Raw genomic sequence first — 25,612 nt, forward strand, 5'->3', positions numbered from 1 at the left:
AGTTCCAATTCAAACCCTGTGAAATTCATGTCCTCTGGTCTTCAGAGTCATAAACCTACTTTCCTCAACCTCCCACAGCCATGAAATTAGCTTACAAGACAGGAGAATTCACAAAACAAGAAAAACAAGCATCCCAAATGGTTGAGAGCAGAGCAAGGCTTCTATAACTAGAACAGGTCCTCTTTTCCATTTCCTTTTTCTAAATTGAGGTATAGTTGATTCAGAATGTTGTGTTTATTTTTATTGTACAGCAAAGGGATTCAGTTACATACATATGCATTCTTTTTCACATTCTGTTCCATGATTGTTTATCATAGGATATTGAATATAGTTCCTTGTACTCTACAGTAGGGCCTTGTTTATCCATTTTCTATATGATAGTTTGCATAAGCCCATCCCAAATCCCCAAGCCATCCCTCCCCCACTCCCTATCCCCCTTGGCAACCAGTCTATTCTTGCTGTCTGTGAGTCTGTTGCTGTTTAATAAATAGGTAGAACAAGTTCCCCTAATCAAAACCCCGCAACAGCTTTTAGAAAAGGATCGTTATATCATCATGTGTGTCAGTAAATGTAGAAAATAACAATACAAGCCTAAAAGCAACTGGGATGTCTTATACTAACAGACTGCTGGACTACCTTTCCATTATTATTACTGAAATGGCTTTTTAAGAAGAGAAAACAGGGAGAAATTTTGAATTTTTTAAAACTTATCAAAATCCTTCTTAGACTCTGGCCAAGTCACTGACTGCTAAGCTTTCTTTGCCCCTGTGGTCCCCCTAGCTCACAAAACCACCGAAAATGTCTCTACTCAAGAGACACTCTGCTGTCCCAGTGGACGTTTAGTGTAGCTGTTGGGGATGTTGTCACAAAACAGACCTGAATCCAGATGGCGTCTAGCCACTGTGTGCCTAGAACAAGTCAATCTCTCTCTTTGTTTCCTCTTCCTTCTTCCTGTTGTTGTAAAAACAACATCTAATCATAGCTAACACATCTGTAGTACTTACCTGTATCATTTTTCATTTACTACTTACAACAACCCCTAGAGGGGGAAAAAAAAAACTATAGATGAAGCAAGTGAAGCATAGAGAGGTTGAGTGACTTCCTCAAGGTCACACAGCTGGTAAACTGCAGGGCTCAGATGCTAACGCAGGTTGGAGTCGAAGCTCTAAGCACCGTACCTACGACCTCTCGAATTGAGAGTAATAAATGGGGACACACCTACTAAGCACTGTTTTGAAAACTAAATAAGACAATGTACGAAAAGCCTGATACTTGTCAAGTGTTGGATGTCGTGTGTATGTTATAGAAGGTTTTTTCCTTCTGCCCTGAGAAATCTGTAAAGCTTTCCCTAGGGACAGAAAAAAGGTCGCAGGGATGAGAACAGAGGCAAGGGAAGGAAGGGGGCAAGGTGGAACTTGGAAAGGGAGAAAGGGTATAAATAAGGCGGGGGGGCGGGGGCTGAATATTCAGAACACAAATAAGGCGGCCTAGGCCTTGAAAGAACGCGGTGAGTGTTTCTCAACTGCAAACAAACGTCTTGGCCGAAAATCAGACACTAAACCGGCGCGGCCACAACCTCAACCCCGGACCAGCCTCCTCAACCCCACCTCAGCCCCAGGCCCGCTCGGGCCCGGCCGCGGACCGGCTTCCCGTCCGGTCCGCGGGTCCGCCCTACGCCGGGCGGAGCCTGGCCCGCCCCCTGCGCCGGAGCCCGGGAGCCCCAGGCCCGAGCCACGCGATCGGCCGGCCGCCCGGGGCTCGGGCCGCGGACGCACGATGGCGACTTGGCGGCGGGACGGCCGGCTGACGGGCAGCCAGCGGCTGCTATGCGCCGGGCTGGCGGGGGCGCTCAGCCTCAGCCTCACCGCGCCGCTGGAGCTCGCCACCGTACTGGCCCAGGTCGGCGTCGTGCGCGGCCGCGCCCGGGGGCCGTGGGCCGCCGGGCTCCGCGTGTGGCGTGCCGAGGGGCCCCGCGCCCTGTGGAAGGGGAACGCGGTGGCCTGCCTGCGCCTCTTCCCCTGCAGCGCCGTCCAGCTAGCCGCCTACCGCAAGTAAGAGCCGGGCGTGGGCGGGGCCGGGGCCCTGGAGGCCGCCGCCGGGTATCCCGCGGCCCCCGCCGCCGGGGTGCTGGGGATCGGGCCGGCGGTGCGCCCCGCCTCCTTCCGGATCTCATGGGAGCCCCTTGGGCCAGAAGGCGACCTCTTCGGCCCCCAGAGTGCAGTCCCCACCTTTTCTTCTTCACCTTTTCTGGGGATTTCTGCAGTTTGAGGGGGACGCAGCTGTGGCCCAGAGAGGCTGACGGGGCTGGACGGGCCAGGAGGCGGAAGAGGGTGAAAGGAGATTTTGGGGGGAAGAAGAGAAGAAATCTCCGGATAGATGGCTCCTAACCCCCTTCCCACTGTCCACCAACTTGGAAATTTTGCTCTGGCTGGCTTGGGAGAGAGACCTCTGAAGATAATGTATGGAAGAGGGTCTGTGTGACCAGAACCCCCAGAAGACAGTGCTTGCTAGGGACAGAGGGCCCAATCTACTGTCACCAAAAGGCCGTGGAGTTCGGCTCCCTGCCCTCTCCCACAAGAAGCTGGCCTTTGGGGTCCTACAGAGGCTGCCCCACCCTCACTGCTCACTGGCCTCCTTTTAACACCTCCCACAAAAAACAGCTGCTTTTTAGAAAAACTTCTGAAGATGTAAATTAGCCTGATAAGTCTTGAAGCTTCCTCAAGAACTCAGAGATATTTGCATTTTAACTGGAAACACAGGCTAAAAGAATGAAGTGGTAGAGATGGGGTTTCAGGTAAAGATGTTTCTGTAGTTGGGGGGATGGTCGCGGGTTCCCCATTCACTGGGAACAGCAGCCAACTCTGAAGCCTGGCCTTGGCTCAGAATTAGAGAAACACAACCCACAGTCTTGACCACTGTAGGTCTGCCTTGCAGACTGACAGTCAAAGGATTTTGCCTTTGGCTCAGGGAGGCTGGAGCTGGAAGTCTCATCCGACAACTGACAAGCCCAGTGGAATCTTCCTTATCACTGATTCCTCGAGGCCAGCGCTTATTTCACTTATGCCTGGGAATAGCGTTGCCTCTCTCAACTCTGGGAAAGGAGGGTAGTGAGATGATGGGGAATCTCTGTCAAGGCTCTCTTTCCTCCCCAGCCCCCTTGCTCTCAGCAACATCTGGCCTGCAGCCTGTAAACATTTCTCCTCTGAGTTTTAATGACTCAGTTTCTCCCCACTTTACTGTATTGTCCACAAAGTATGGAACTCCTCCTTTGGAATGTGTACCAAGGAGAGGGAAGCAGAACTTCAAAGGCTGGTTTAAGTACTGTGGCTTTGCTGCTAACCCTCTCCAATATATACAGACATCCCTCCATATCAGGGAGGGGATTGGTTTCAGGACAACCTCCACCTGCCCCCCACTCCCCATCCCCCCCGTTGCTCAAGTCTCTTCTATGAAATGGAGTAGTATTTGCATGTAACCTGCACAATCCTCCTGGATACTTTAAATCATCTCTTGGTTGGTTATACTACTCAATACAATGTAAATACCATGGAAATAGTTGTAAATATAATGTGAATGCTATGTAAATTGTTGATACTGTGCAGCAACGTCAAGGTTTGCTTTTTTTGGAACTTCCTGGAATTTTTTCTGAATATTTTCAATCTGCAGTTAGTTCTGGAACCCATGGATACAGAGGGATGACTGTATATCATTGGATTTTTAAGATTTTGAGATATCATTGACATGAAAAATTATCTATGTTTAAGGTGTACAAGTTGATGCTTTGATATATGTATACATTGTGAAATGATTGCCACAATCAAGCTAATTAACATCCATTACCTCTACCTAGTTACCATTTCATGTGTGTATGTATGTGTGTGTAAATCATTGGATATTTACAACACCTGTCTCCTTCCCTGTACCATCCACAGGACAGGAAGTATGCCCACTTTACAGATGCACTGTTGGGCTCAGATTGGCCACACCACTCATCAGTGACAGAGCTGAACTCCACCACCTGGCCTTCCGACTCTAATACCCATGCCCTATTACTTCATACTGCCTTTCTGTCTGCATTCATTAAGTGCCCACTGTATGCATGATGCTGGGGACAATGCAAGGATGAAAGGGGCATGGTCCCTGTGTCCCAGAGCTTCCAGAGCAATAGAATAAAACTAGCGTGCCCATAGCATGTGACTGCCAAGGATAGAGTGCTATAGAAATTCACACCTCTGATGAGGGAGGAGATGTGAAGATGTCGCAGCGGAGAAAAACCATCCAAGTTTGGTCTTGGGAAAATGAGTAGGAGTTTTCTGGCAAAGATGGGGAGAAAGATATTGTAGGTAATGCCATAAGCAAAGGCACAGCAGTGGGAAGGCATGCGGCATGACTGGAGCATAAGGTGTGCCTCTGGCTGTAATGGAAAATACAGCCAGAAAAGCAGGTTGGAATGAGATCTTGGAGGGGCAAATTAGAGAGTTTGGACTTCACTTGGAATGCAAGGGTAACTGTGGGGGATTTTTGATGGGGGAGTGCTGTGATTAAAGCAATTCAACAGGAATTGTCACCTGGTAGCTGCAGAGGATATCTAAAGAGGAAGAAGGCTGGGGGCAGCAGGACCAGTTAGGAACCAGTTGCACTAGTCCATGTGGTGGCTGAGAGCATCTGAAATGGGCTGATGACAGTGGGAATGGAGAAAAGGAGATGTGTGAGAGAGGAAGAACACATAGCTACTCAGGCTAGGTTTGCTAATAATGTTCTCCTGAAAGGTTAGTTTCTTTCTGAAAATTAAAAGGAAATATTTCAGTGATAGGCAGCAAAGTGGTTGATCAATCATGATGCCAGCCTTCCTACATTAAGACGATACCTTGGATCCATCATTATACTGAATTTGCAGAACAGTTAGTTGTGGGTAATGGTACAGCCTATGATTGTGGGTTTGAATAAAAAAGCATAAACCTACAGAATTTTCAGAAAATGCAGTGGTTCAGGGCTTCCCTGGTGGCTCAGTTGTAAAGAATCCACCAATGCAGGAGACACAGGTTTGATCCCTGGTCCAGGAACGTCCCACATGCCACAAGTATTGAACCTGTGCTCTAGAGCCTGGGAGTTCTAGAGCCTATGCTCTGCAGTGAGAAGCTACCGAAATGAGAAGCCCATGCACCCCAGCTAGAGAGTAGCCCCCACTCGCTGCAACTCAGGAAAAGCCCATGCAGCAACAAAGACCCAGCACAGACAAAAATAAACAAAAATTTTTTAAAAAATGCAGTAGTTCAGTGACTTGCTCACAAACACAATTAATGGCAGAGCTGGAGCTTGAAACCGGGTCTTCTGCTTAGTCCAGTGCTCAGCTTAACGTTGTGATGATGACATATCTCCTTACATGGATTTACAATGAAAAGAATCCACTCAGAGTCTGCGAGGAGCTAGGTCCTTGTACTAAACAAATAAAATCTAACACAATGGGTGGCCATCAGATGTAGACCCTCACCCAACTTTATGCTACAACTGTTTGTCTAGCTGTATAAGCATCGTTTTGGGTCCCTGAAACTCTGAAATTGTTCACCACCAACACCATTTCCTTATTGTGTAACCAATTCACGAGCTTGTGTTGGGCTGCCAACTTGTGTTAGGTTGAAGTGTTGGCAGTTCTAACTACATACATCAAGGGTGTGTGTAATCTCCGTGTGCCTGAAATGAAGGGGTTACTGCCGTGCATCAGCTTATCCAGTCTTGCTGGAAAAGCTGCTGTGCAATGTGTGGGAGTGCAAGGAAGAGCAGAAAGGGGAACACTGCTGCCCCAGCCAATCAGACAAGCACTTAAGATGTGAGCATTCAGATGACATCATAGATGGCCTATCAGGGTTGCCCTGCTTTGGCTCTGTAAGAGGAACGATCTGTAGTCTTCACCTCTGTATAGTAAGTCTGAGAAAAAGGGCTTTCCTTGGTTCTTCTTTTCGATTTTGTATATTTGTCAGCAAAACCCTCTTTATAAAGCAAACTTATAGAAGACAGGGTTCTTCCTAGTTCATCAAGTCATTCAGAGACCCTAATTTCTCTCGGGCTGCCCCTATCAGACGTCTCTCTGGCAGGTCTGTTGAACTCTCATGATCTTATGCTGAAAGCTCACACAGTGTATATATTCAGTGACTGGGGAATGAATGCATGCACGAGTGCCCTGGGATGGCGAATAAGGGGGAGGCAATGAGAATGAATGGTATTTCTTCAAACTCCTCCTTCTTCTAGATTATTCCAGCATGCTGCAGACCACCCCTCTAGCCAAGCATTTCCACTTCCTCTGTCTCCCCTCCCTCTGCTAAGGTTCCCCTCCCACTCGACTGGCCAGGGGAGAGAGGAGGGAGGAAGGACTCAAGAAGGGTGCAGGCAGTGAAACCAAGGCAGACGGCCCACTAGGGAGAACCCGCTTGGTTTACCCATATCTTTAGAAGGTCGCGCTGTTTCGCTCAAATGGCTATTAAGTGAGGCTGACAAAATGAAGTCCAGACTTTCCTACAGCTTGAAGGAGATGTTTTTAATAGATAAGTGTTTACTTGAGAGCAAAGGAGCCAATCTAGGACTCTCTCAGTGGTTTCACCTGAACACTTATTTGGCAGCCAGTGGGCCCTGGCCTGCTGCCAAACTGAAAAAGCAGGAAATAACACATCTTCGCTGGAGCTTTGGAAGCCAAAGTATTCAGGATGCTCTCATTTTAAAAAAGATAAAATACTTTTAGCTAGCTCTGTTCACCTTCCTTTTATTCAGATCCTTGTTATACCTCTCCTGCACCCCCTACCCACTCTCTCACAGAAAATCTTATTTTTCCTGGTTTCCAAGTCCTCTTTTATTTTCTCCACATTTCCCAAGAATGAATAAAATTCCTTTGCTTCCTGGCCCGGGAACGTGCACCATGTAAACGTCCTCTTAGAACAATTTCTGCCAACGTAGGCTCTCATGACTGGGGATGTACTGCTTCCAGAAAGAGGAATTGTAACAGAGTGGCTTTCTAATTTGCCAATAGAAAAGTCCACCCAAAACCATTTGGGACTAAATTGTGAAACTGCAGCAAAACACAAAGAATGGTCTAGCAAACACTCATATACCCATGGTGCAGAATTGACAGCATAAAAGAGAATTAGCTTAAAAGATACAAGAAATAAAAAAGATACTTGAAAAAAAAAAAGATACTTGAAGTATCTTTTAAGCTAATTGTGACCCGATGGACTGTAGCCCACCAGGCTCTTCTGTCCATGGGATTCTCCAGGCAAGAATACTGGGGTGGGTTGCCATTTCCTTCTCCAGGGGATCTTCCCGACCCAGGGGTTGAACCTGGGTCTCCTGCATTAGGGGCAGACTCTTTACCAACTGAGCCACCAGGGAAGACCTAGTATAAGAAATAAAATATTACAGATAATGGTAAAGTCCCCTTCATTCTCTTTTTCAGTCCCATCTGCTCTCCACCTTCTTGGGGGTCTGTTTTATACTTTTTTTTACATGTCTATATCTATCCATAATTACTTTACGATATGGTTTTGTAGATGTATTTCTTGATTTAAATGTCAGCCCTCTGTATCTTCAGGTTCTGTATCCACTGATTCAACCAACCACAGGTTGGAAATACTGTGTTCAGGGGAAAAAATTCCAGAAAGTTCCAAAAAGCAAAACTAGAATTTGCCATGCCCCAGCAACTTTTTACATAGCATTTACACTGTATAAGTAATCTAGAGATGATTTAAAGTATGCGTGTGTACCTGATATGTTGCTTCAGTTGTGTCCAACCCTTTGTGACCCCGTGGACTATAGCCCGCCAGGCTCCTCTGTCCATGGGATTCTCCAGTCAAGGATACTGAAATGGGTTGCCATTCCCTTCTCCAGGGTATCTTCCTGAACCAGGGATCAAACCCAGGTCTCCTGCATTGCAGGCAGAGTCTTTACCGTTTGAGCCAGTGGGGAAGCCCCTGACTTAAAGTATACTAGAGGGCAAATAATACACTGTTTTATATGAAGGACTTGAGCATCCACAGATGTTGGTATCTGTTGGGGTTTCTGAAACAGAGAAATGACCGTAGATAGTTACCATACACTATAGGTCATTCTGCAACTTGCTTTTTTCACTTAACTTTATGCTTTTGTGATTTATCCATGTAAATACACAGTTCTAAGTGTATTCATTTATGGTATTATTATATGACTTCCACAATTTATCCATTCCTCTACCAGTGGACTTTTAGATTATTCAATGTCACTTACAAACAATGTGTTAATAATAAGTGTCCCCAGCCAGGGGTTGAACCTGCGCCCCCTGCATTGGAAGCTCAGAATCTTAACCACTGGACCACCAGGGAAGTCCCTTGAGTTTTTAAAATATATTGGTTTAATAATTGTAAGAGAAGATGCATGACCCCACCAACTGTCAGAGAAATAACAAATAAAAATAGTAACAAGATACCATTTCTCACCCAACAGACTGGCAAAGATGAAAAAGTCTAACACCAAGTGATGGTGAGAAAGTATGGAAACAGGAATGCTCACCCACTGCTGGGAGAGGTGTACATTGGCAGGTCACTTTGCAGTATCTAGTAAAATTGGAAGAAAGCCTACTTTCATCCCAGCAATTCCATTTCTCAGTGCATATCCTAGAGAAACTCTTGTATATATGAAGACTCAAGATGTACTTGGAGACTCCTGCCTGCAGTCAGATGGGGAGTGTGTGGGACTGTCTTCCTGTCACCTGGGTGAGAAATGATATTTTGTTACTGTTACCTGAGGCAGCCAAAAACAAAAAACCTCAATTACTGGGAATGCTTAAAGTCATTGTTTCAAGCAATTTCACTGAAGTTTTAACCGAATCAAAGGAGCACATTCCAGTTCAGTATTTATCGAGTACTTCTGTTCATTTACACCCCACAGGCAAGCCGGGGTTGACAGTTATGCAAATAAAAGGGGAAAATGCTTAAGATGAAGTAAATCGACTTAGGGTTAGACGTAAATAAGAAGGTTAGATATCTCTTCCTTAGAGCTAAGTAGAATTACATAAATATAGTAGAATTGAATGTGTTACTCATTTATCTTAATACATTAGTATAGTAATTTTTGCTTCATAAAGCATTTCCAAACGTGGGGAAATGTTGCAATCAGTAGCGTTGAACACTCCAAAACAATCCATAGCTGATTCCCTTGGGCCTTTCTCCCTGTTTTCTCCCAGGTTTGTCGTGCTGTTCACGGATGACCTGGGCCATATTTCCCAGTGGAGCTCCATCATGGCTGGGAGTCTCGCAGGGATGGTTTCCACCATTGTGACATATCCTACAGACCTCATCAAAACCCGGTTAATTGTGCAGAACATGCTGGAACCATCCTACAGGGGGATCCTCCATGCATTTTCTACTATTTATCAACAGGAAGGGTTCCTGGCCCTTTATCGAGGGGTTTCCCTTACTGTTTTAGGTAAGACGGAACTTGTCACCTTGTCCAAGAAAAGGCTGTGTTCTTGGATCTATACAAATGATTTTTATATCTTTGTTGGTAACCAGTGAAATCTACTTTACTGAGTTCAAGGGATATATATGAATGTATTGTATATCCTTGTAACCCATTAAATTCATTTAACTGAGTTCAAGGTCCGTTCAGTTCAGTTCAGTCACTCAGTCATGTTCGACTCTTTGTGACCCCACGGACTGCAGGATGCCAGGCCGTCCTGTCTAACACCAACTCCCTGAGTCTATTCAAACTCATGTCCATTGAGCCAGTGATGCCATCCAACCATCTCATCCTCTGTCGTTCCCTTCTCCTCCCGCCTTCAATATTTCCCAGCATCAGGGTCTTTTCCAGTGAGTCAGTTCTTCACATCAGATGGCCAAAGTATTGGAGTTTCAGCTTCAACATCAGTCCTTCCAATGAATATTCAGGACTGATTTCCTTTAGGATGGACTGGTTGGATCTCCTTGCAGTCCAAAGGACTCTCAAGAGTCTTCTCCAACACCACAGTTCATAAGCATCAATTCTTCAGTGCTCAGCTTTCTTTATAGTACAACTCTCACATCCATCCATGACTACTGGAAAAAACCATAGCTTTGACTAGATGGACCTTTGTCGGCAAAGTAATGTCTCTGCTGTTTAATATGCTGTCTAGGTTGGTCATAATTTTCTTCCAAGGAGCAAGTATCTTTTAATTTCATGGCTGCAGTCACCATCTGCAGTGATTTTGGAGTCCAAAAAAATAAAGTCTGTCACTGTTTCCCCATCTATTTGCCACGAAGTGATGGGACCAGATGCCATGATCTTAGTTTTCTGGATGTTGAGCTTTAAGCCAACTTTTTTACTCTCCTCTTTCACTTTCATCAAGAGGCTCTTTAGTTCTTCACTTTCTATCTAAAGGATGGTATCATCTGCATATCTGAGGTTATTGATATTTCTCCTGGAAATCTTGATTCCAGCTTCTGCTTCATCCAGCCCAGAGTTTCTCATGATGTACTCTGCATATAAGTTAAATAAGCAGGGTGACAATATACAGCCTTGACGTACTCCTTTTCCTATTTGGAACCAGTCTGTTGTTCCATGTCCAATTCTAACAGTTGCTTCCTGACCTGCATACAGATTTCTCAAGAGGCAGGTCAGGTGGTCTGGTATTCCCATCTCTTGAAGAATTTTCCAGTTTATTGTGATCCACACAGTCAAAGGCTTTGGCATAGTCAATAAAGCAGAAATTGATGTTTTTCTGGGACTCACTTGCTTTTTCTGTAATCCAATTGTTGGCAATTTGATCTCTGGTTCCTCTACCTTTTCTGAAACCAGCTTGAACATCTGGAAGTTCAGGGTTCATGTACTGTTGAAGCCTGGGTTGGAGAATTTTGAGCATTAGTTTACTAGCGTGTGAAATGAGTGCAATTGTGTGGTAGTTTGAGCATTCTTTGGCATTGCCTTTCTTAGGGATTGGAATGAAAACTGACCTTTACCAGTCCTGTGGCCACTGCTGCATTTCCCAAATTTGCTGGCATATTGAGTACAGCACTTTCACAGCATTATCTTTTAGGATTTGAAATAGCTCAACTGGAATTCTATCACCTCCACTAGCTTTGTTTGTAGTGATGCTTTCTAAGGCCCACTTGACCTCACATTCCAGGATGTCTGGCTCTTGGTGAGTGATCACACCATTGTGATTATCTGGGTCATAAAGATCTTTTTTGTATACTTATTCTGTGTATTCTTGCCACCTCTTCTTAATAGCTTCTGCTTCAAAAATGACAGAATGATCTGAGATCAAGGTCATATGGATTCAATATATAGTTGATTAGCTTTGTTCTATTCCATAGCCATACACCGCACTCCTAACTTTGGCCTGGGAGGGAGCAGGACAGCCTGCAGGTGGCTCGGCACAAATTGACAGGCAAACAGTCCCACACACTCCCCATATGACTGCAGGAAGGAGTCTCCGAGTACATCCATACATGTATGAGCGCAACCAGGGTAGCAACTGTAGCTTCTGTGATCTTCAGAACCTTTGCCAGGGCTACACCTGCACAAGTCACCAGGACCCCCAATTGCCAATCCAGTAGACTTTTGCCTTTTATCTGACCTTTGTTGCAGTATCTGATGAGATCCACCACCCTTTATTCTAGAAACCTGTCTTCCAGGATCCCACTGTCTCTAGATGTCTTTTCCCACCTCTCTTCGGCTCTTTCTTGTGTGGCTCATCTGATGCTGCCAGCCCTCTACCTGTCGCTATTCCCCGGTTCCTTTCTGAGTTTTCTTCTCACTCTTCATTCCCTCCCTGGGTGGCCTCAACAAACATTGTTATACTCTAATGACTCCCAATCTCACCTCTATAATAACAGTGACTAACATCTATTGCTCTTTATTATGTGCCAGGCACTGTCCTAAACGTTTTGCACACAGCTCCTCATTTAAGCCACATTTTACCGGTGAAATAGATGCTTGCCACATTTTACCGGTGAAACAGATGCTTAGGGAAGCTAAGCAACTTGCCCAACACCACGTAGATAGAAAGCAGAAGATCTAGCAATACAACCCCAGAGCCATCTCTCTTAGCCACTGACTACCAGTGGTAGTATGAATGCCTGCAGTTGGACACCCCCACCTGATGTTCCCTTGATACATCAGTCAGGACTAAACCTGATGTCCTCATTAGTTGCATGCCTGCTCCCTTCCTGTGTCCCTGTGAACAAGACTGCCTTTCTTTCACCCAGTGGCCTAAGCCAGAACAAACCTATAATCTCCTCAACTTTGACTCCTCCTCTCACTCCATGCCCACTTCAGCCCCAAGTGCTGTCAATTTCACCTTTTTAAACTCTCAAGTCTGCCCCTTCTCCATCCGCATCTTCTCTGCCCCAGGTCACACTCTCATCTTTCCTGCAGACAGGAGAGGCTCCTACCTGGCCCCAGTCCTGGGTCTCTCCTGCCCTGGTCCACCCTGTACCTTGCTGCCAGGGGCGTGGTGAGCTTTCTAAGTGCAAGTTAATCATTTCATCAACCTCTTCCCACTGCCCTCCTTAAAAGCCTTCGCTGACTCCTGTGAGCTACAGGGAAAAACCCAGATCCTTCTGGCATACTAGCGCCTTCAGACCTGGCCCTGCCGGCCAGTCCCTACCTCATCTCCTACCATGTTCTACCTGCACTCCTGTTTTGGCCATCCAGAAATACTGGCATTTCTTGGAAATACCACTCTCCGTATATGCTGTTCCTCTGCTTGCTCTGTCAGTGTCCGATGAACTCCTGCTCATTCCTGAAGACCCAGTTGAAAAGTTCTCTCTTCTGTGAAGTCCTTCTTGATTCCCTCAGGCAAAATGGATCCCTCTGATCCTTGTGCACTTTGTATAGCCCTCCTAGCCCCACTACTATGACTCGTTATCTGTCTGTCTCTCCCAGTAGACGGTGAGCATCTCCAGGAATTAGCCTGCTCACTCCTCTTTGTATTCCTGGCACCTGGCAAAGGGCCCATCACATAGCATTAGCTCCAAAGATGTTTTCTGAATGAAAATATAGTGTTGGTGTGTCATTTTTGTTTTTGTTAAATAAATACTACATTTTTCTAAAGAAGAGCAACCCAACTAGTGTTAGGCCCTCTTTTAAATCTCATCTTAAGGGAGAAATTTAGTCCCTGTGTAAACTTCAGATTGGTCCAAAATTTTCTGGAAGCTTCAAAGTGCCAACTACTGCACTATTTGCTCACCATCTTTTCCTAGAAAGGTGAGGCTGCTGGGTGGGAGGGGAGTTTGGTGGAGAATGGATACATGTATATGTATGGTTGAGTCCCTTCACTGATCACCTGAAATTACCACATCGTTAATCAGCTATACCCCAATACAAAATAAAAAGTTAAAAAGAAAACTAATAAGGACCTACTGGATAGCACAGGGAACCGTCCTCAGTACTCTGTAATGTCCTATATGGAAAAAGAGTCTAAAGAAGAGTGAATATATGTATATGTATAACTGATTTACTTTGCTGTATGGCAGAAGCTAACACAACATTGTAAATCAACTCTACTCCAATATAAATTTTTTCAAAAAAAAGAAAGGTGAGACTGCCACACAGTGCAGGGTGCCCACTGGGCCCTGATATGGCCACGTCATTCCCAGAAGCAAGGTCAAGTAACCTCCCTCCCTCACCACTACGACCTCACTCTTCAGTTTTCACAGAATGTTATACCTTCTCAGCTGGAGATCAGTATCCCCTAAACTCCAAAGCTTGATTAAGTACCTCCCACTAACTTTTTATTTAGGAGTGATTTTTTTCCCCCGACACTCTATTTTTTTTTTATTTCAAACACCCCAAAATGTTAAGAGAATTGGAAATACCCGGGATAAACAAGGTCCCACTGTATAGCACAGGAAACTCTATTCAATATCCTGTAATAAACGATAACAGAAATAAATATGAAAAAGACTACATAACTGAATCACTGCTGTACATCACTTTACTGTGCTGAAGCTAACACATTATAAATCAACTATACATAAATAAATTTTTTAAAAAAGAATTGGAAATACCCATATACCCAGCATATACCAGGTCCTTCAATGAATGTTTTGGTTTATCATTTATCTGTCCATCCCTCTAGCCATTCATCAGTCATGTATTTTTTGATGATTTTCATGTAAATTGCAAACATCGATACACTTCACCCCTCAGCCTTTCAGCATGCATATTATTAACTAGAGTTCTATATTTGTTTATGATTCTTTTAAAAGTGAAATGGACATAGAATACACAAACCTGCAGGGAATCATTTGATGCATTGTGATCAATGACACAAACCCGATCAAAATATACCACGTTACCATTACCCAAGAAAGTGCCTGCTGCTTCTGTTGGAGTGATTTTTCACAAGCGCAGAGCTGGTCCTGTTGCTTTCCCCAGGGTTCCCTACTGGCATTTATGTTCTCAATCCAGTGTCTCCTGAGGCATCACAGCCTCCCTGGCCTTGTTTTTCAGGTGCTCTCCCTTTTTCTGCTGGCTCCCTTCTAGTTTACATGAACCTGGAGAAAATCTGGAATGGACCCCGGGATCGGTTCTCTCTCCTCCAGAACTTTGCCAATGTCTGCCTGGCTGCCGCAGTGACCCAGACCCTCTCCTTCCCCTTTGACACGGTGAAGAGGAAGATGCAGGTGAGGAGTTGTGTTTGGGCAGACCTTGCCTTGTTTGTGGGTGGGTAAAAACAGCAAAGAACACAGAACCTGAGCGAGACCAGGATCCAAAATGCTCATGACTGCTCAAACAAACCTTCTGCAAAGCCCCACTAGCAGCATTTCTGCTGTAACTTCAGGGCAATGGGCATGGGCCCACGCCACCTCCCCATTCCCACCCTCTGCTCTCTTAGGTCTACAGAGAAGTGGACCTACAAGTGAGGTCCACTTTTCTTCCCTCACTTTATAGCTGCACTGCCTGTCACATCAAGGTGGCTTCCACAGTGAGGACAGGTCACTCTGGCCTTAACAGCCTGTCCGTCCTTCAGTGAAACAGCCTGGAAAGAACCAAACTAAGCCAGGAACCATCACTAACAAGGGGCCAGTAGTCCCTGATTCCCCTGCTGAGGAAGTAACTGCATTTGAAATGAGTCAGTGTGTTAGTGGGCTTGGCCCTGCATTTTCCTAATTGTGACCTAGGAAAACTCAGTTTCTCTACAGACCACAGAGGCAAAAGCCTGATAGCCAAGGTCTCATAGTGAGGAACTGAGCCTAGAATCAGCCAATTCTGATCGAAGAAAACTCAGAATGGTCCAAGTAAGGATGAGGATTACAGGCAGGTTCACACCAAATGGGGCTTTGCATCTGCCCTGAACCATGCTCCTTCTCTGCTAGCCTCCCCTCAGACTCCACATCAAAAGGCTTACCTGCCTTCCTGGACTTTTCTGGGCAAATCTGGATTTATACAGTTGATGTATCCTGAAGAGCTGCTCGGATATTCATTTGGGGCCAGTTGAATCCAATTTGAAATGATCAGCCCCAGCTGAGTTTGTTTTTCCTCATGTCTGTAACTTCTCCCCCTATTGTCTCAGTGGCCCCCGGCTTTCCCATGTGCCTTTTTTGGCTGAGCCAGGCCTCACTTTCTCAGCACCAAAAAGCCTGCAAGTATTTATCTCAACCTATAAAGAAAAGCTGCCTTCAGGACAACATACATCACAGTTACACCCAATTCTGCTCCTCTAGCCCATCAAACTTTTCATCTCTCTGGATTGTGTTCCTTTCCTGTCCTTTGTCCAAACAAATTTTTGAAATTGTCACATTATTGTAATTGTCATGTCGATGCAAGCTGAGAGCCTGCCTAATGTATGTTTATTGATAAAAACTGTTATCCCTCATTTTAAGAATAATACATACACTTCAAAATGGTTAAAATGGTCAAGTTTTCTGTTATGTGTGTTTTACCACAGTAAAAAAAAAAAAAAAAAAGGAATGCACATAGATTATAGAAAACTTGGGAAATACAGAAAAGCATGACAAAGAAAAGAATTACCTATAAGCCCAATAGTTATGCGTTATGTGATTGAGTTTTACTTCTGTGCGTTCATATGTATATGCAAATGTGTATGCATAAATATATATGTATATGGAAAGTTATTTTTTCATAAAATTGCATTCCTACTGTATGTAAAAATTGTATAATAAATGAAAAATTATCTGCTTTTATCACTTATTATTGAATGGATATTGCCTCAGGCCATCAAGTATTAAGAACATCTTTTCTAATTATCACATAATATTCTACCATTTGGATATGCCATAATTATTTTCCATTTTAATATTTTTTTAACTAGAGGATAATTGCTTTACAATGTTGTGTTAGTTTCTGCTGTACAACATCGTGAATGAATCATAAATATATATATATTTGTGTATATATATATCCCCTCCGTCGTGAGCCTCCCCCACGTCCTGCACCTTTTAAGTTGTCACAGAGCGCCAGGCTGGGCTCCCTGTGTTACACAGCAGCTTCCCACTAGCTGGCTGTCTTCCACATGATAGTGTATATATGGCAGTGCCACTTTCTCAATTCGTCCCGCCCTCTCCTTCCCCTGCTGCGTCCACAAGTCTGCTCTCTACATCTGTATCTTCATTCCTTCCCTGCAGTTGGGTTCATCAGTGTCATCTTTCTAGATTCCATATATATGCTTTAATATACAAGATTTGTTTTTCCCTTTTTGACTTACTTCACTCTGTAGGACAGGCTCTTGGTTCATCCATCTCACTACCACTGACTCAAATTCATTCCTTTTCCTTTTTATGACTGAGTAATATAATATTCCATTGTGTATATATGTAGCACAACTTCTTTTGGGTGTGCCATAACTTAAAAAAAAATAGATTTATTCTCTCAAAGTTTTGGAGCCTAGAAGTTTACTACCAAGATGTTGGCAGGGCCATACCCCTTTCGAAGGCTCTAGGAGAGGAATCTTCCTTGTCTCTCTCAGCCTCTGGTAGCCCTAAGTGTTCCTTGGTTTGTGGCAGTATAATTTCAATCTCTGCTTCCATTGTACCATACATAACAATTTCTCCATGTTTAAATGTTTAGGCTGTTTCTAATTCTTCAGTACAATAATACTGCAGTGAAAGCCCTTGTATTTTTTTCACATCTATAATGACACTGTTTAGCTGTATTCCTAGAAATACAGGCCACAAAATAAAAATAAGTCTAAGGTCTTAATGAAGTTTGCACCCCAGAAAGGCTGTTAGGTGACACCTGCAACAGCAGTGAGTAGGGTGGTTTCACTTTCTGGATCCTTGTGAACCTAATAGCTGAAAAATGTTGCCATGTTGCTTTAATTTGAATTTCACTGATTACAAGCAAATTGCATGTTTTTCATATATAAATTTGTCATTAGTATTTCTTTGTAAACTTTCTGTCTGTACCCATTGCCTATTTTTCTAGACTATTTAGCTTTTTTTCTTTTCACTAATTGGGAAGAAGTCTTTATATCTTAAAGATATTAACCCTTTGTCGTTTACTGCATCCATTTGACATTTGGCTTCTAATGCTATTTATGCTGTTATTGTACATATTTTACAATTTTTATGCAATTATATATACATGTTACTATTCTGGGGTTTTTAACTTTGCTCTTCTGTGTAAAAGACCTACCCCATCCCACAATCATACGACTATTCACTGATATATTTCTTTAAATATTTTATTGTAATTGTTACACTTATCACTTTAATGTGTTTAGAATTTACCTGTGTGAAATAATCTCTTTTCCCACTACTTTGTTCTATGACTTTCGGCCCATCCAATGGCACCCCACTCCAGTACTCTTGCCTGGGAAATCCCATGGACGGAGGAGCCTCGTAAGCTACAGTCCATGATGTCGCTAGAGTCAGACACACTGAGCGACTTCACTTTCACTTTAATGCACTGGAGAAGGAAATGGCAACCCACTCCAGTGTTCTTGCCTGGAGAATCCCAGGGACAGAGGAGCCTGGTGGGCTTCTGTCTCTGGAGTCGCACAGAGTCGGACACGACTGAAGTGACTTAGCAGCAGCAGCAGATGTATATATGTCATAGGGTCTGTCTCAGGGCTGTGTGTCCTGAACTGTAGGTTTGTCGGCCTGTCCTCGTGCCGGTGCCACACTATTGCAATTCCTAAAGCTTTATAAGAGCCTTTTATGTCTGGCAAGGCATCTACCCCCTCAACACTCTTCAATCTTCCCTTGATTATTCTCAGTCATTTGTTGTTTCTGATGAACTTTAGTACTGCCTTGTGATTATGACTGGACTTATGTTAAACTTATATACTTGGAATAATTTACATAAAATATTCTGTCTTTATTGAGGAATACAGTATATCTCCCCTTTAGTTTCAGTCTTCTTTTTTTAACACTGAACCATATGACACTGCCAACAGCCTTTTTGACATACCCAAAGGGCAACTTCATATGGTCAATTCTTAGAAAAGTTGATTTCTTCATATGATAATTATTCAGTTCAGTCTCTCAGTTGTGTCTGACTCTTTGCAACCCCATGAACAGCAGCACACCAGGCTTCCCTGTCCATCACCAACTCCTGCTCAAACTCATGTCCTTGAGTCAGTGATGCCATCCAACATCTCATCCTCTGTTCCCTTCTCCTCCTGCCCTCAATCTTTCCCAGCATCGGGGTCTTTTCCAATGAGTCCGTTCTTCACATCAGGTGGCCAAAGTATGGTCTTTCTAAAAAAGATAGCTCCTTTAAAAAATCCAGAGTGAAGTTGAGTGGGAAAGAAGTATGATATACTACAAGCTTTTTATTCATTTTTTAATATCCTGGCCCTCAGAATTTCTTTTCCTGTAAGGAGTGAAAATGGGCTTTCGCTGGTTGGCCATCAAAAGATGGATGAGACTAAGGCTGCTTATATCACTGGCTTCCATGCTTTGAGGATCACTTTTTGAAATAGTAAAGCCAGAGGCATCTACCCAGCACCTTCTGGAACCTCTTACAATTTAGTGTTCCTTATGCAGAGTTCAAGGTTTCATGACCTCACTTCCTCCCTAGAGCAAGCCTTCCCAAACCCAGGACCTAGAGGTTAGGATGTGTGTGCTCAGTCACTCAGTTGTGTCTGATTCTTTGAGACCCCATGGACTGTAGCCCTCCAGGCTCCTCTGTCCATGGAATTATCCAGGCAAGAATACTAGAGTAGGGTGCCATTCCCTTCTCCAGGAAATCTTCCTGACCCAGGGATTGAACCCACGTCTCTCGTGTCTCCTGCATTGCCATGCAGATTCTTTACCACTAGTACCACCTGGGAAGCCCAGGGTTTGGGGCGGTCAGTGGAAAGGGGTTAGATTCTAGGACCAACTTCAGTGTGTGGGTTTTTTCCCCGCATACCAAGCAAGTCTCCAGTGGCACATGGGAGTCCTACAATTCCACTCAGTTCAGACACTCTCAGAGACAGCATCAGATTCCTTGGGTTAAGGGCTCAGTCCCACCAGACTGCCCCCTACTTCAGATGCCGATCTCAAGTCTAGGTTGTCACCCGAGCTTCTGAAGTATAAATTAGAGGTTCACACAGCCTTGAATCCGATTAACTTGCTAGAGTGGCTCACAGAACTCAGGAAACTAGTTTATTCACTGGATTACTGGCAACCGGACTCCATCCATTTCGACACTTTCCAAAAGTCACTGTATTAAACTCAGGTGTGACTGAAAGGGGTTTGTTATGAATACCAAGGCACCTTTATTGCTCTCATCACGTAGGAAATGTCAAGTTAATATTATAGGAGCTCTGTGCCAGAAATGGGGATGAAGATCAAGTATATATTTATTATAAATCACAGTATCGCAAAGGGTTTCAGATGAAATTCAATGAATAGAGGTTTCAATTTTCTCTGTAAACTTTTAGCATTCCTTTCTTTACCCAAGAGCTAGAACAGTGACCTCTTATGGGGAAATCCAGCCACCACCACCATTCTACTCTAGAATATATATTTACCACAACAATTTACTATATAGAGGAAATGGGTTGTTGTCATTTAGTCCCTAAGTCATGTCTGACTCTTTGCGACCCCATGTACTGTGGCCCGCCAGGCTCCTCTGTCCATGGGATTTTCCAGGCAAGAAGTGGTTTGCCATTTCCTTCTCCGGGGATCTTCCCAACCCAGGGATTGAACCGTCATGTCCTGTATTGTCAGGTGGATTCTTTACCATGAGCCACCAGGGAAGCCCAGAACTGGGTATTTGGAGGAAAATTTGATCATCTTTTCCCTTCAATAGAAACCTTCTTCATAATGCATACACAGAGCTCCAACAAGAAGCTTTAAAATAGTGCAAAGTCATGATGGTTGTAAGAAAAAAATTCAAAGAGGCAATTACTTGGTTTTCATAAAATATGATTAACATCCAGTTATGGATGACAACATAAATGTCATCCAAAGATTCAGGAAGTGAATTCTTAGGGTTGCAGTCAAAATGTTATTTTACAGCAGTTAATAAGCAATAATGGGGCTTCCCTGACTGCCTGCAGTGCAGGAGACAGGGATTCAATTCCTGGATCTGGAAGATCCCCCGGAGAAGGAAGTGATAACCCACTCTAGTATTCTTGCCTGGGAAATCCCATGGACAGGGGAGCCTGGTGGGCTACAGTCCATGGAATTTAAAGAGAGTCTGACATGACTTAGCGACTAACCAACAACAACAATAAACAATAGTACCCCGTCCAACCTACATTATTTTTAAAATTAATCTATTTATTTTAATTGGAAGCTAATTACTTTACAATATTGTAGTGGTTTCTGCCATACATTGACGTGAATCAGCCATGGGTTTACATGTGTCCCCCATCCTGCACCCCCTTCCCACCTCCCCCCCAATCCCATCCCTCAGGGTCCTCCCAGTGCACCGGCCCTGAGCGCCCTGTCTCATGCATTGAACCTGGACTGGCGATCTATTTCATATATAGTAATATACATGTTATTATTTTCAATGCTATTCTCTCAAAACATCCCACCCTCGCATTCTCCCACACAATCCATTCTGTTCTTTATATCTGTGTCTCTTTTGCTGTCTTGTGTATAGAGTCATCATTACCATCTTTCTAAATTCCATATATGACAACCTACTTTAAAAAAAATTAACCTGAGGCAGAGCTGCAGGCTGCTTTTAAATGCAAATATGCATTGCTTTCTCTGGCCATTAGATGTCGCTGCAGTAACGGAGCGTATCTGAGCACTACCTGAGGGTATGGAAGCCTTGCAGCTGGTGATTATTGTCCAGTTTACAACCTCCTGATCCCAGCTCAAAATACATCTTCAGTTTGAAGGATAAGGAACCTAGAAACAACAGGCTAGCACTAAATTCTATTGTGGTTGTTTGTTCCTGCAAAGTACTCAATCCAACTTCTCCAAGAAGAGAGAGTGTTCCTAAGTCTCCCTCCACCTCCCCCTGGGGAGCAGGCAAGGTTTGCCAGCTGAATGTATAAGGAGAGAGCTTTGCAGGGCAGCCAGGCTTCTCTGACCTGAGCACACTTAATGGTAACATTTCCATTCCATTGGCTTTCCTCCTTACACTTGTCCATCAGGAAGCAAATCAACATCAGGTGTGCATTAGATAACCAGCTGGATAGGAAATTTCCTCACCCCCACGCTGACTGGCCACTTTGTCTGAAGGTCTCGTTCTTCTAATATATATGCTTTATCCAGACACACACATACACACACAATCTGTCCATTTAATGCCACTTCGGGTTGGAACTCTTTTGAGCACTAATGACAGTAATCAGAAGTCTTGTTTAACCAGCTGAGCCCTTCCTTCACCGTGCTTACACTCATTTTATTCCTTTTTCTTTCTCTTACCCTGGCTCCTGGCTGGCATGCTAGAGACTGGAGAGGTAAATAAAATTATGCATGTGCATGTTCTGATGGGATCGCTGCTGGTGGGAAGGGGGTGAGTCAGCCCTGTGCACACATACGATGAGGTGCCCCCCACCTCGTATGCCCTCGTGGCCCCCAAGACCACCGTGCCTGAAATGCCCTTGGCCACACTCCAGCACATTTCAACTCAAGCTCTTCCAGGTACACCCAGCCTTGCCACCTTTGCCTGTCCCACACCTAACCCAGAGCTTGGGACTGAAGAGGCTGGCAGCACTTAGTGTATTGAGAGAACAAGTAGAAGGGAAACAAGTAGATGGAGATTGATTTGCCTCCATGAGGACCAGGGAGTCCTGAGCAAATGGTTCTCTGAACAGTTCATGTGGAAAAAAAGAGAGAGAAGCTGCACGGAAAATCTAGGGAGCAGCTGAGAAGGTGGAGCTTTGGAACACGGTGGGCCTTCTGAGAGGATCAGGAGGAAGGCGCCAGCCACAAGCTGGGTCCCCCACAATTCTGCCTGACCTCCCCCTCTCCCTGCAGTCCATATTAGGTGTCTCTGTTTCATCAAACATAAAACCAAGTGTTAGCCTGTCACTTTTTACACAGGGGACTTTGACCTCATCAGGGCTCACAAGGCAAGCAGGATTAGGCCCGGTCAGCATTTGAACTAAAAGCACATAAGATGAAGGACAAAGGTGGTATCCAAGTGGCACAGCTGACTGAGCAGAATATGCACAGTCTCTGGGTCAAGAGAGTCCCCAGCTGTTCAAACCGAGATGCTGAACTGAGCCCAGAGCTTCATCCATTCCCTCCAGGGTGCCTCTCCCCTCTCTGGGTTCCTATGTTCATAACCCACATCCTCTGCCCTGAGCCATATTTCCCCAGCCCTGCTCCCGCACTTCTCATCGCTTGCTGGACATTGCTGTTTGGCTGCCACCTCTCCAGGGTCACCTTGAAGTATGTATCAAACTGACCTCTCCCTCCCCTGACACTGTCTTCCCAGGGTTGTCCATTTCAGTGCGGTCATTCCCCTCTTACCCAGGCTGCAGACCCGGAAGTTGTCTCTCTTCCCCCTCCCCCAGTCAGCCTTGAACCCAGTTGGGTCTTCATTCCTAACACTCCCATGTTGGTCTTTGTCACTGTCCCTTCCCTCCTCTAGGACCTTATCAGCTCATATGTCGACTACTGCAATTGATCTCAGGATTCATTCTGAAAATGATCATAAGCATTGGGCACTGATGTACCAACCAGGCGCTGTGCTACATGCTGTATGCTCATTATCTCATTTTAATCCTGGCAACAGAGCTGCCAGATTGGTGCTGTTCTTGTCAAGCCCATTCTACAGAGGAGAAAAGTGAGACACTAAGAGGTTCCATAGCCCGCCCAAGTCCACACACTCAGTAACTGAGTAACTTGCATCACCAGGGTCAATATTCATTTCTGCCTCCTCCAGCCCAGCCTATGGGCTTCTGGATTTTCTTAAGGTCTGCCTGTGTCGTGTCCTTCATTGCCCTGAGAGAATAAAGGCTGGGCCCCTTGGCCCGGCAGGCTGCCCTTACCAACTTTGCCACCCTCGTTGCACCGAGGCCCCCTCTATCAGGAGTTGCACAATCAGATGCTGGCAGGAACTTGGAAGTAATGGAAAAAAGAGAAAGTAGGGAAACCCGGATAATATAAGTAACACTCACCTCCAAAAGAATAAGCTTGCAAATGCACTCTGAGCCATCCTGGCTTTCAGAAGCGTTCTGGAGAGCTAACTGCACTGTGCTTACAAAATGTGATCAGCATCTAAATACGAATCTCAGCATGAAACAAAGTGGCCAGGGGAGGCTGCAGTGAGTTCCCCTTCTCCAAAGGGTAGATGCCTTTTAGAAATGTGGACCCCTTTTTCAAGGGAGCCTAAAATCCAGACTTTCCTGTGAGATCCCCCAATCTTTCAACGCTGCCAAATACAAGTTGTCAGATTTTGCCTGAGCTAAACAAAACAGGACTTTTTTTTTAACCTCTGCCTGTTCCAGCCTCCAGTTCAATCAAAATTATCTCCTTAGCCCCTCTCCTCCATCCCCCTGAAGAATAAGTGTATTTCACATTCCTAATCACCTCTGCCTGGAGCATCCACCTCCATCTCACCTGAGATGTGCCTCGTGGTGGCTGGCTCTTATCAAGTTGTTGTTTAGCTAATTCATGTCCAACTCTTTTGTGACCCTATGGGCTGTAGCCCACCAGGTTCTTCTGTCCTTGGGATTTTCCAGGCAAGAATACTAGAATGGGTTGCCATTTCCTACTCCAGGTGATATTCCCAACCCAGGGATCAAATCTGCATCTCCTGCTTTGGCAGGCGGATTCTTTACTGCTGAGTCACCTGGGAAGCGCTCTTTTGACTTACAACAGCACATATATGTTGATCTCATTTGATAAATGAGTTCACTTTTCCTACCCCTCAAACAGTGGTCCTATTGTGATGGATCAAGACATCCATCTTGTGTTTTGCCTCTGTAAAACCACAAATGAGGGTGTTCCAAACCACTTCAGAGGGCGTTTGGGGGTAGGAGAATCCAAGTTAACTAAAAGTGCACTCTGTCAATAACTATAGATGCTGTCTTCACTGTTACTACCCCCACCCCCAAGGGCATATTTTGTTCCAGAAGCTTTGTGGTTAAACAGCCCCTTTTAAGTGCTTCCCTGGTGGCTCAGATAGTAAAAAAAAAAATCTGCTTGTGATAGGGGAGACCCAGGTTCAATCCCTGGGCTGGCAAAATCTCCTGGAGAAGGAAATGGCTGCCCACTCCAGCATTCTTAGGGCTTCCCTGGTAGCTCAGATGGTAAAGAATCTGCCTGCCAATGCAGGAGACCTGGGTTCAATTGCTGGGTGGGGAAGATCCCCTGGATAAGAAAATGGCAACCCACTGCAGTGTTCTTGCCTGGAGAATTGCATGGACAGAGAAACCTGATGGGCTACCATCCACAAGGTCGCAAAGAGTCAGACACAACCGAGCAACTAACCCTTTCATTTTCACTTTTCAACCCCTTTTAAATAATACACTTAGCCTGTGTGTACACTCTGGTCCAGCTGGTTTAGTTTCCATAGCATTTCTCCACGTGCCCTACCTCCTACCATCTCTCCACCATTGCTGCACGCCTCCACCCTTCCCTCCTGAAACCTTCTCTCACCTTCTCAAGAGGAAAGAGGTTCCCGGTTCTGAACGCCCATAGCTCCCTCTCTATAGCTTGCAGGCCCATGTCACATGCTTCCTTGTGTCATAATCTTCTGTGTTCATGATTCCTTCCAGACAGCTCCTTGCCTGTGGGACGTGTGTCTTACACATCTGTTTGTCCCCACAGCACATAACCTCATATTTCAGGCACTTGATACTTGTTTTAAAGTGAATAAAGTTCAGGGCTGGCTTCTGAATTCCCACTGCCTTGTGAGTACAGAATTGAACCTTAGCTGCCACTGAGTGAGCCCCAAGCCTGTGTGCTCATCCCTGCCCTGTGCTGAAGGTAAGAACAGCCTGCCTTTTCCTCCCTACTGACCTAGGGAAACCTCGGCTTTGTCCCCTGCCTCAAACTGCCTACAATCCTTGCTCTGATAACACACTATCTCCTACCCCCGGCCTTACCTCTCCTGTTCTGTGTATCTCAGCTCCAACACCTGTTACCATTTCAAGATAAGTAAATATGCTAAAAGGACAGAGAAAAACAGTCTTGATGGACACCCCCTCTTCACAACAGCCTCCCACCACTTTGTGCTTGATGAATCAGCATCATAGTGTTTGTACTTGCATGTTGATTTCAGTAAATGTGATATGAAGGAGCAG

General features: G+C 44.8%; 1 protein-coding gene across 1 annotated transcript in view; it reads left to right on the forward strand.

Annotated features, from left to right (window-relative positions):
- Positions 1 to 1,776: 1,776 nt before the first annotated feature.
- The window catches only part of SLC25A43 (solute carrier family 25 member 43), a 42,496-nt gene continuing 18,660 nt past the window's right edge, over positions 1,777 to 25,612 (forward strand). The window contains exons 1-3 of the mRNA XM_052663290.1: positions 1,777 to 2,051; positions 9,203 to 9,444; positions 14,452 to 14,624. Of these exons, the coding sequence (XP_052519250.1) occupies positions 1,777 to 2,051; positions 9,203 to 9,444; positions 14,452 to 14,624 (690 nt within the window). The remainder of the gene's footprint in view (positions 2,052 to 9,202; positions 9,445 to 14,451; positions 14,625 to 25,612) is intronic.

The sequence above is a fragment of the Budorcas taxicolor genome, chromosome X (genome assembly GCF_023091745.1).
Source record: "Budorcas taxicolor isolate Tak-1 chromosome X, Takin1.1, whole genome shotgun sequence".
NCBI lineage: Eukaryota > Metazoa > Chordata > Mammalia > Artiodactyla > Bovidae > Budorcas > Budorcas taxicolor.